Here is a 9834-nt window from a genome sequence, read left to right as displayed (position 1 = left end):
GTCACATTATCGTTACACAAGTGATAGAAGGCGCGTTTACCACCCGTTAGCTCAGTCGGTAAGGCACGCACCATGTAACCAAAACCGAGTCACTTTACCATAACCATTAAAAGTACGTAAAACTCCGAGTTGCTCAGTCGTTTGAGCGCTCGCTCTGTTTCCGGGTTCCAGTCACTTTACTGTAAGCTATTCAAATGTTGAAAATATGTGTAAAAGGCCTGGAAGCTCCGTCGGTAGAGACCGTGCCCTGCCTCCGGGTTCGAGTCACTTTATCATAGCCTTTACTTTTGAGAAAAGGTGTGTTAAAACCCCGGTTGCTCAATAGGTAGAGTGATGGCTCTGTTGCCAGTTTCGAATCACTTTACTCTTACCTATACAGGTGATGATATGTGTATGAAAGGCCCGATATCATAGTCGGTACAGGTTTCGAGTCAACAATCTTTGTTATCAGCAGGCTCGTTCTTAGCAGGAACAAGGAAGGACATACATGTCCAAAGAGTAAAAAGCATTAAACCCTCTTTTAGTTTGTCTAGTAACCAACCTATCGTTAGAAACAATATATATATATATATATATATATATATATATATATATATATATATATATATATATATATATATATATATATATATATATATTTTTTTTTTCATTACGGTAAATTTGAACTGATTGTCCGTTTATCATTGCCAAAAGGCGATTATAACCAGAAAGAGTACAATGTTGAGATGTTGTTTTGCATTATAACTTTATCACTCATCTGACAGTTTTAATGCGTATCCATTCATACCGAATTATGGGATTATGTTGCAAAACGGCTGTTCGTTGTTAACGGGCCTTTAAATTTCTTGCTTGGGTTGGTAAGACGACTCACGAGCATCTTCGCGCCATTTCGGAAAAAAATGGGTAATGGTTAATGATCTGAAGTAAAAAAGGAATTATTTATAAGAGCAGAATCAACAAGAATATAACAACAAAATTAAACCTAAAAGCTACGACGGCAATCCATTCCACATTCAATTCAAATTACTGCGCACCATAACTTTGGCGCCAATAAATAATTTTTGCACGCGCAATTTTGGTGGAATATTTTCAAAATTGGTGTTCGTCCTAGCGAAACGGCTTTTTACGTCTGTAAGAGGACATTTTTGAAGAAAAAAAACTCGTACTGTATCTTTTGTACAATAAGTATCTTTCACTTGAACGTACAGTAGTGTTTGCCCTACATTGTCAACCAATCAGGGCCGCTAGATTTTTAAAATGTTTCACTTCAAATTTATGAAGAATCGTTACTTATTTCAGAATACGTCTCTTCAGGATTAAGTAAATTGCTGTTACTGCGCATGCGCATATAGCCACGCCTACTGTTTACATATGCAAAGTTCAATTTCAGTGTCATCACTGATTTTAGTGACGTCACAATATATTGAATTGATAGACAAGTTTTTATGACAGGCGCACGGCTTAATTTTAAAGCAGATGCAATTTGGGATGGGCTAACATTAAGTCGGTTAGAATTAATTAAGTTATTTCTTCGTAAAAAAGAAACCAAGGTCGCTTCGCTTCCTAAGGTTATTTATTCACGAAGAAATTACTTGATAAACTCTATCCTATAGGTATTACTCAATTACCCTGTTTATATTTGGTCAACAGTCTGTATTGTATAATGGATTTGTAACACATCTTTGCAAACACATTTTTGAAAATCCTTTGTCGCTAGTTACATAGCTATCTCGTCTAGATGATAGGGCGCATCTTGCTTTTTTAAGTGAATATTTACTTCTGACTGTCGTTATTTTGTGATGTCTTAATGAGCGATATTAATAATACCGAAAGTGAAAAACAAGAGAGAAAAATATGGTTATAAAATCAACCAATATTCTGTATAATCTGGTATATGTGTGTGCATGCATTTCAATAGCGAATGGTGAGTTGGAGCTATCTATTTTACATATTATATATGTTGAAAGTTGTATGTTATATGTTTTAAGTTTATATTATGCAGTTAATAAAACTAACAGTGCAATTATATAACATGTCTATTTAAACTTTAAGCAATTAGTTTTATGAAGAACCTATGTATTGAATTTGGTGATATTGCAATAAATAATGATTTTTTTATGTTAAGAATTGCTTGGGTAAATGTCTCAAAAAACAAAGAAAAAATATTTTGACAAAAAACAACAACAATATTTTAACATATAAATATTTAAACTATGTGTTTTCTAGTCGGAAGAAAGTCAATCATTATTAGGCGTTCCCGCTCGAAGACGTTAAGCAACAAAATATTTTTACCAAAGGTTTGTTTTATAATTTTGTTTCCATGACAACAGCAGCGAACTACACGTGTCTCGTTGGCAACGACGCTCCCCACCCACAGGATTTCAACAGAGTGGTTTTCTGTAGACCTCACGAGGTACATTTTACATGTTTAAGGCATTTCATATATTTACTAAAGCCTTTATTTAGGAGTACTCTTAGGGGTACATTTAGGGATAATAAGGTTCTTATTTCATCGGTAAATGGAAAGTTTAAAATACAATTGTTATCGATATGTCAAATATCATTCTCATTTCACACACTTCATGTTTATTTTTGGTATTACTCAGGACATGCGTTTCAAATGGTAAATTTACCCGGTATATGTTCTCCATGTGTGTAATCCCATTTCACTAGGTACATGTTTTTTTAGGTTTGTAAACGGTATTACCGTTTAAAACGTCTTCACTCGATGTAGTTGATGTATTCGCGTTAACCCGGTTCATATTTTCCAGGCGTATCATTTCATTTTAACCGGTATATGTTCTCAAGTTGTGTTATCTTGTTTTACCGAGTACACTTGTTTCACTTGTATCACAGCATTTCATCCGGTATGTGTTTTCAAGTTGAGTTATCTCGTTTTATCAAGTACATTTGTTTCAATTGTATCAACCCATTTCACCCGGTATATGATTTCAAGTTGAGTAATCTCGTTACACTGAGAACACTTAACTCAGTTGTATCATCCAATTTTACCCGGTTTATTTTTTAAATGTGTTTTATCTCATTTTACCGAGCACACTTGTTTAAGTTGTATCATCCAATTTTACCCGGTATATGTTTTCATGGTGTTTTTTTCTCATTTTATAGGGTACACATGTTTCATATATATATCATTTTATTCAACCTTATAAACGTTTTTTTAATGCGGAATATGATGTCATTTAACCCGGTACGTGTTTTCAAGGTGTGTTATCTGGAGGAATACGTGACACCGGCGGGGCTTATCAGATACAATGCTGGGTGCAAGAACGAGATACATATAACGCAAGGAAATGTAAGAATATTTAATATCCAAATATTGTAGGTAACTAACACTAAGAAATTGCTTTTAATGTGATGCTATTTTCAATGGTTTAGTGAAAATCTTGAATATGGCTCTAATGCAACCTAATCGGGCATTTTGATAGGTCTGCAGTCTTTGTTTTGCCTTACATTAAAATACACAACTGAATTTCGGATTGTCAATAAGTTTTTGTGTGTTTTCTCAATGTTATATACAGTTATTACTGTCATGGCAATATAAATCCCATTTGTGAATGCACTGGCATATATAGGATTGCAAGATCCAACACCCAACCTTCACGTATACAGTCACTGACATTCTACACATTGGAGATTACACTTACATATTTAAGGATTGCCATGACACGACAGTCTCAACACCCAACATCTTTATATGCAGTCACTGACATTGTACACATTGGTGAAAGCGCTGGCATATTTCAGGATTGCCATGACATAACAGTCTATCCAACCAACCTCCTTGTATGCAGTCACTGACATTCTACACATTGGAGAATACACTTACATATTTAAGGATTGCCATGACACGACTTTCTCATCACCCAACCTTCTTGTATACAGTCACTGACATTCTACACATTGGAGAATACACTTACATATTTAAGGTTTGTCATGACACGACAGTCTCATCACCAAACATCCTTGTATGCAGTCACTGACATTGTACACATTGGTGAATATACTTGCATATATTAGGATTACCATAACATTAAAATCAAGTCATCTAGCCTTCTTGTATGCAGTCACTGATATTCTACGCATTGGTTGATATACTGGCATATACTAGGATTACCATAGCATCAAAATCACGTCATCCAGCCTTCTTGTATGCAGTCACTGATATTCTACGCATTGGTTAATATACTGGCATATACTAGGATTACCATAGCATCAAAATCACGTCATCCAGCCTTCTTGTATGCAGTCACTGATATTCTACGCATTGGTTAATATACTGGCATAGTCTAGGATTACCATATCATCAAAATCACGTCATCCAGCCTTCTTGTATGCAGTCACTGATATTCTACGCATTGGTTAATATACTGGCATATACTAGGATTACCATAGCATCAAAATCACGTCATCCAGCCTTCTTGTATGCAGTCACTGATATTGTACACATTGGTTAATACACGGGCATACTTCAGTATTACGATGACATTCAATATTTATCACCCTGCCTTCTCGTATGCAATCACTGACATTCTACACATTGTCGAATACACTGGCATATTTCAGGAGTGCCATGACACGACAGTCTCATCACCAAACATTCTTGTATGCAGTCAATGTTGCCGCGGTGATCTGTGTGCATCTTCTATGTGCGGAAATACTGGTACGCATGCGTAGTGAACATATTCAGGTATCATACGCATAACTAATGTTTTACAATATCCCGATGAAACTCACACTGCAAAACCAGCTAGCTTGCATTGTACTCTTATTGACCAGTCTAACGTGTATTAAGCGATTTTCGTTGAGAGTGAATACACATGTCAAAGAAGTAAGAATGCATGATTGTTTCACCAATTATATTTTGATACATAATAAATGAGCCGGTTATGTGCCGAAATAATAATAAAAGGTTACAAACCACTAGATTCTCTGCAGGTTGTCCTATCAATATCGGACCACTGTGATTTTGTGTCCATATATGTGCCCAAATCTGTTTGAGTTTGCTGTCCAAGTATTTGCCCAAATGATGACATAAGGTTACATACAGCTTAATTCCCTGTAGGTTATACTATCAATCCCGGACCAGTGTGATTTCACTATCCGATAGTGTGCCTAAAACATTACATTACATACTACTTACGTCCTTGCAAGTTCAGACGCGAAGGAAAGAAATTGACATTGGGGCCGCGGAAGAGGTGGGCTCGGGGGTTGTGTCCCCTAGCGTCAAGATTTTCATTTAATTTTAAGCATTGAAAAACTCGATTTCCAGTGAGTTCAGGTTTTATTTTCATGTCTTTAACTAAACCTTTTTCGGTTAAAATAGTTGATAGATATAAAACTATTATCGTTTAGTAGCATTTATTCATATTTGCGCAGTCTCACAATGAATGTTAAATAACAAATTAGCGCAATTTACCTCTTTACAATGAAGCCACGAGTAACTTTGGAACCATTGGGAGTTTAATGCCATGTGTTCAGTTTTTTAGTGCCAAAAGATCTCTTTGGAAATCAAAACTTTTAGGCTGATTTGGAACGTCCATTTTCAAGTCAAACTTTAATGTGACGAGTTTGAAATAATACAGTAACATATTTCTGTCTATTTAATGACAATTCTATTTTAACAAGTAATTTCAATTATCACAATGAACTACAGTTTTTGAAAGATCACAAACGATACAAATAATTATTGTCTTATTGCCTCTTCTTCCTCTTACCCGTCTTTAATAATCCGCCGACTGTTTTCACGCCATTCACACGCCAATTAGCTAGATAGTCACAGGTTTAATTATGACATGGTTTATTAATATCGTGTCAGACTGGTATTGATCTATATGCGCGTAGCTTTATTAAAAATACGATTATTAAGAAAATAGGTATCAAAAATTCGCGGCCCCATTGCCGTTACTAGCCAGAATATTGGGGCCGCGGGCGCGGGCGCGGCCCCAGCTCCAACGCGCCTGAAGTTATGCTATCAATTTCTGACAAGTGTGTGTTTCCTGATCGATTATATGCCCAAATGGTCAACATGCGGTCCACACCACATGACCTCGCTGTGTGACTTTCCTGTCCAATTGTGTACCCGAATAATCAACATTAGGTTACATACCACTACATACTCTGTGTAATTTTATTCGCCGATAATCCGCCCAATTAATAACATAAGGTTACATACTACTAACATTTCTGTTTGCTTTTCCTGTCTAATTATGTGCCAAATTGATAACATACAATTTACATACCACTAATTTCTTTGTGTTATTTTCCTGTCCAAATAATCAACATAAGGTTACATACCACTTACTTCTGTGTGTGATTTTCCTGTCCGGGCATGTGCCCAAATAGCCTAACTTAAGGTTACATACCACAGACTCCTCTGTGTGATTTTCCTGTACGAGTTTGTGCCCAAATAATCAAAATAAGGTTACATACCACAACCTCTCTGTGTGATTTTCCGGTCCGAGTATGTGCCCAAATAATCAACATAAGGTTACATAACACTTACTTTTCTGTGTGATTTTTCTGTTCGAGTATGTGCCCAAATAATCAACATAAGGTTACATAACACTTACTTCTCTGTGTGATTTTTCTTTCCGAGTATGTGCCCAAATAATCAACATAAGGTTACATAACACTTACTTCTCTGTGTGATTTTCCGGTCCGAGTATGTGCCCAAATAATCAACATAAGGTTACATAACACTTACTTCTCTGTGTGATTTTTCTGTCCGAGTATGTGCCCAAATAATCAACATAAGGTTACATAACACTTACTTCTCTGTGTGATTTTTCTGTCCGAGTATGTGCCCAAATAATCAACATAAGGTTACATAACACTTACTTCTCTGTGAGATTTTTCTGTCCGAGTATGTGCCCAAATAATCAACATAAGGTTACATAACACTTACTTCTCTGTGTGATTTTTCTGTTCGAGTATGTGCCGAAATAATCAACATAAGGTTACATACCACTAATTTCCCTGCAGGTTATCCTATCAATACCGGACCAGTTTGTTATTCCTGCCCGTATCCAATTGATCAGTCGGACCTGTGTGACACGATAAGGATTTGCAACCGGAATGAGGTAAGGACTTTGCTTTTCAGTATTCAAAGTTTATTAGTTGGACTCCATACCCTAGGCCTTAAAATACTTTTAGTTAAGGTTACCCGAACCTGCCTTCGGATGAGGCACCGACCAAACCGAGTTCAAAATATTGATAGGCCTTAAATTCTTTAAGTTTAGGATACCCGAACCTTCCTTCGATAGAGGCACCGACCATACCGATTTCAAAATAGTGACAGGCCTAAAATACTTCATTATCACTAAACTTCAATAGCTTAAGGGATAAATACAACCTTAATTCAACTGTCTACTTGTGTAAATTGCCGGCATTATATTTTGTTGTATAGTATCAGCGTATTTTGATAGTTTAAGTAATTTTCAATTATCTTTTGAAAAGACAATACGTTACAATTTTGCACATTTTATCACTGTTTTTAAAGTTGTATTTTATTCATAATATTTTCAGAAATGAGATAATCTAGTAAGATCAAAATGTGTCAAACTGGGCTGTGACGAACAGTATCCATGCTTCTTATAATATTTTCAGAAATGTGGTTTTTTCGTGAATCAAGATGGAAGATTTGAAGTAAAGTGTATGCCAGACAGCGTGAGTAGCTGGATGTCTGACTTAAATAAAACTATTTTGAAATTAGGATAACATTTCCGGGGTAAAACATTTGCCATCAAAAATTGTCTAATATTATTTTTTTTATTATCTTCAAAGTAATTTAAATAAGAACCAACACTCGAAAGTTTTTTAACTTTACATTCCACTTTAAAATATCGTTTATCATATCAGTAAAAAATCAGAAGTTTATTTTTACAAGGACATTGATTTCTTTCATGTTGTCATAGTCCTGTAATCAAGCAATGACTACAAGTAGCTGTGCGCGTTGCTGCGATTCGCAGTTGTGTAACAGCGCCTGTGACAACCCGAACGCGACAAACATACCTACATCAGGTACGAGAAAAACATAACTACAAACATTAAGAGACAAACAAAGCTAAACAAGTAAAGAGAAAAACATAGCTACACAAGGTAAGAGATAAACATAGCTATGCAAGGGTAGTGACAAACATAGCTTCACATGGTAAAATATAAACATAGCTACACAAGGTAAGAGACAAACATAGCTTCACATGGTAAAATATAAACATAGCTACACAAGGTAAGAGGCAAACATAGCTACACAAGGTAAGAGGCAAACATAGCTGCACAAGGTAACAGACAAACATAGATACACAAGGTAAGAGACAAACATAGCTGCACAAGGTAAGAGACAAACATAGCTGCACAAGGTAAGAGACAAACAAAGCTGCACAAGGTAACAGACAAACATAGCTGCACAAGGTAACAGACAAACATAGCTGCACAAGGTAAGAGACAAACATAGCTGCACAAGGTAAGAGACAAACATAGCTGCACAAGGTAACAGACAAACATAGCTGCACAAGGTAAGAGACAAACATAGCTGCACAAGGTAACAGACAAACATAGCTACACAAGGTAACAGACAAACATAGCTACACAAGGTAACAGACAAACATAGCTGCAAAAGGTAAGAGACAAACATAGCTGCACAAGGTAAGAGACAAACATAGCTGCACAAGGTAACAGACAAACATAGCTGCACAAGGTAAGAGACAAACATAGCTACACAAGGTAAGAGGCAAACATAGCTGCACAAGGTAACAGACAAACATAGCTACACAAGGTAAGACACAAACATAGCTACACAAGGTACGACACAAACACAGCTACACAAGGTAAGAGACAAACATAGCTACACAAGGTACGAGACAAACATAGCTACACAAGGTAAGATACAAACATAGCTACACAAGGTAAGACACAAACATAGATACACAAGGTAAGAGACAAACACAGCTACACAAGGTAAGACACAAACATAGATACACAAGGTAAGAGACAAACATAGATACACAAGGTAAGAGACAAACATAGATACACTAGGTAAGAGACAAACATAGCTACACAAGGTAAGAGACAAACATAGATACACAAGGTAAGACACAAACATAGCTACACAAGGTAAGATACAAACATAGCTACACAAGGTAAGAGACAAACATAGATACACAAGGTAAGACACAAACATAGCTACACAAGATAAGAGACAAACATAGCTACACAAGGTAAGAGACAAACATAGATACACAAGGTAAGAGACAAACATAGCTACACAAGGTAAGAGACAAACATAGATACACAAGGTAAGACACAAACATAGCTACACAAGGTAAGAGACAAACATAGCTACACAAGGTAAGAGACAAACATAGCTACACAAGGTAAGAGACAAACATAGCTACACAAGGTAAGAGACAAACATAGATACACAAGGTAAGAGACAAACATAGCTACACAAGGTAAGAGACAAACATAGATACACAAGGTAAGAGACAAACATAGATACACAAGGTAAGATACAAACATAGATACACAAGGTAAGACACAAACACAGATACACAAGGTAAGAGACAAACATAGATACACAAGGTAAGATACAAACATAGATACACAAGGTAAGAGACAAACATAGATACACAAGGTAAGAGACAAACATAGATACACAAGGTAAGATACAAACATAGATACACAAGGTAAGAGACAAACATAGCTACACAAGGTACGAGACAAACATAGCTACACAAGGTAAGAGACAAACATAGCTTCACAAGGTAAGAGGCAAACACAGCTTCACAAGGTAAGAGACAAATATAGCTACACAAG

General features: G+C 36.1%; 1 protein-coding gene across 1 annotated transcript; it reads left to right on the top strand.

Moving 5' to 3' along the window:
• The first annotated feature begins 4500 nt into the window (after positions 1 to 4500).
• LOC128222342 (uncharacterized) lies at positions 4501 to 8057 on the top strand. The gene is made up of 4 exons (XM_052931320.1): positions 4501 to 4681; positions 7003 to 7100; positions 7627 to 7686; positions 7935 to 8057. Exons 1-4 carry the CDS (start codon positions 4501 to 4503, stop codon positions 8055 to 8057), a joined length of 462 nt encoding a protein of 153 aa, XP_052787280.1.
• The last annotated feature ends 1777 nt before the right edge of the window (positions 8058 to 9834 follow it).

Source organism: Mya arenaria, chromosome 16, assembly GCF_026914265.1.
Source record: "Mya arenaria isolate MELC-2E11 chromosome 16, ASM2691426v1".
In the NCBI taxonomy this organism is placed as follows: Eukaryota; Metazoa; Mollusca; class Bivalvia; order Myida; family Myidae; genus Mya; species Mya arenaria.
The sequence above is the reverse complement of the archived record's forward strand: the minus strand, read 5'-3'. Positions and strand labels throughout refer to the sequence as shown.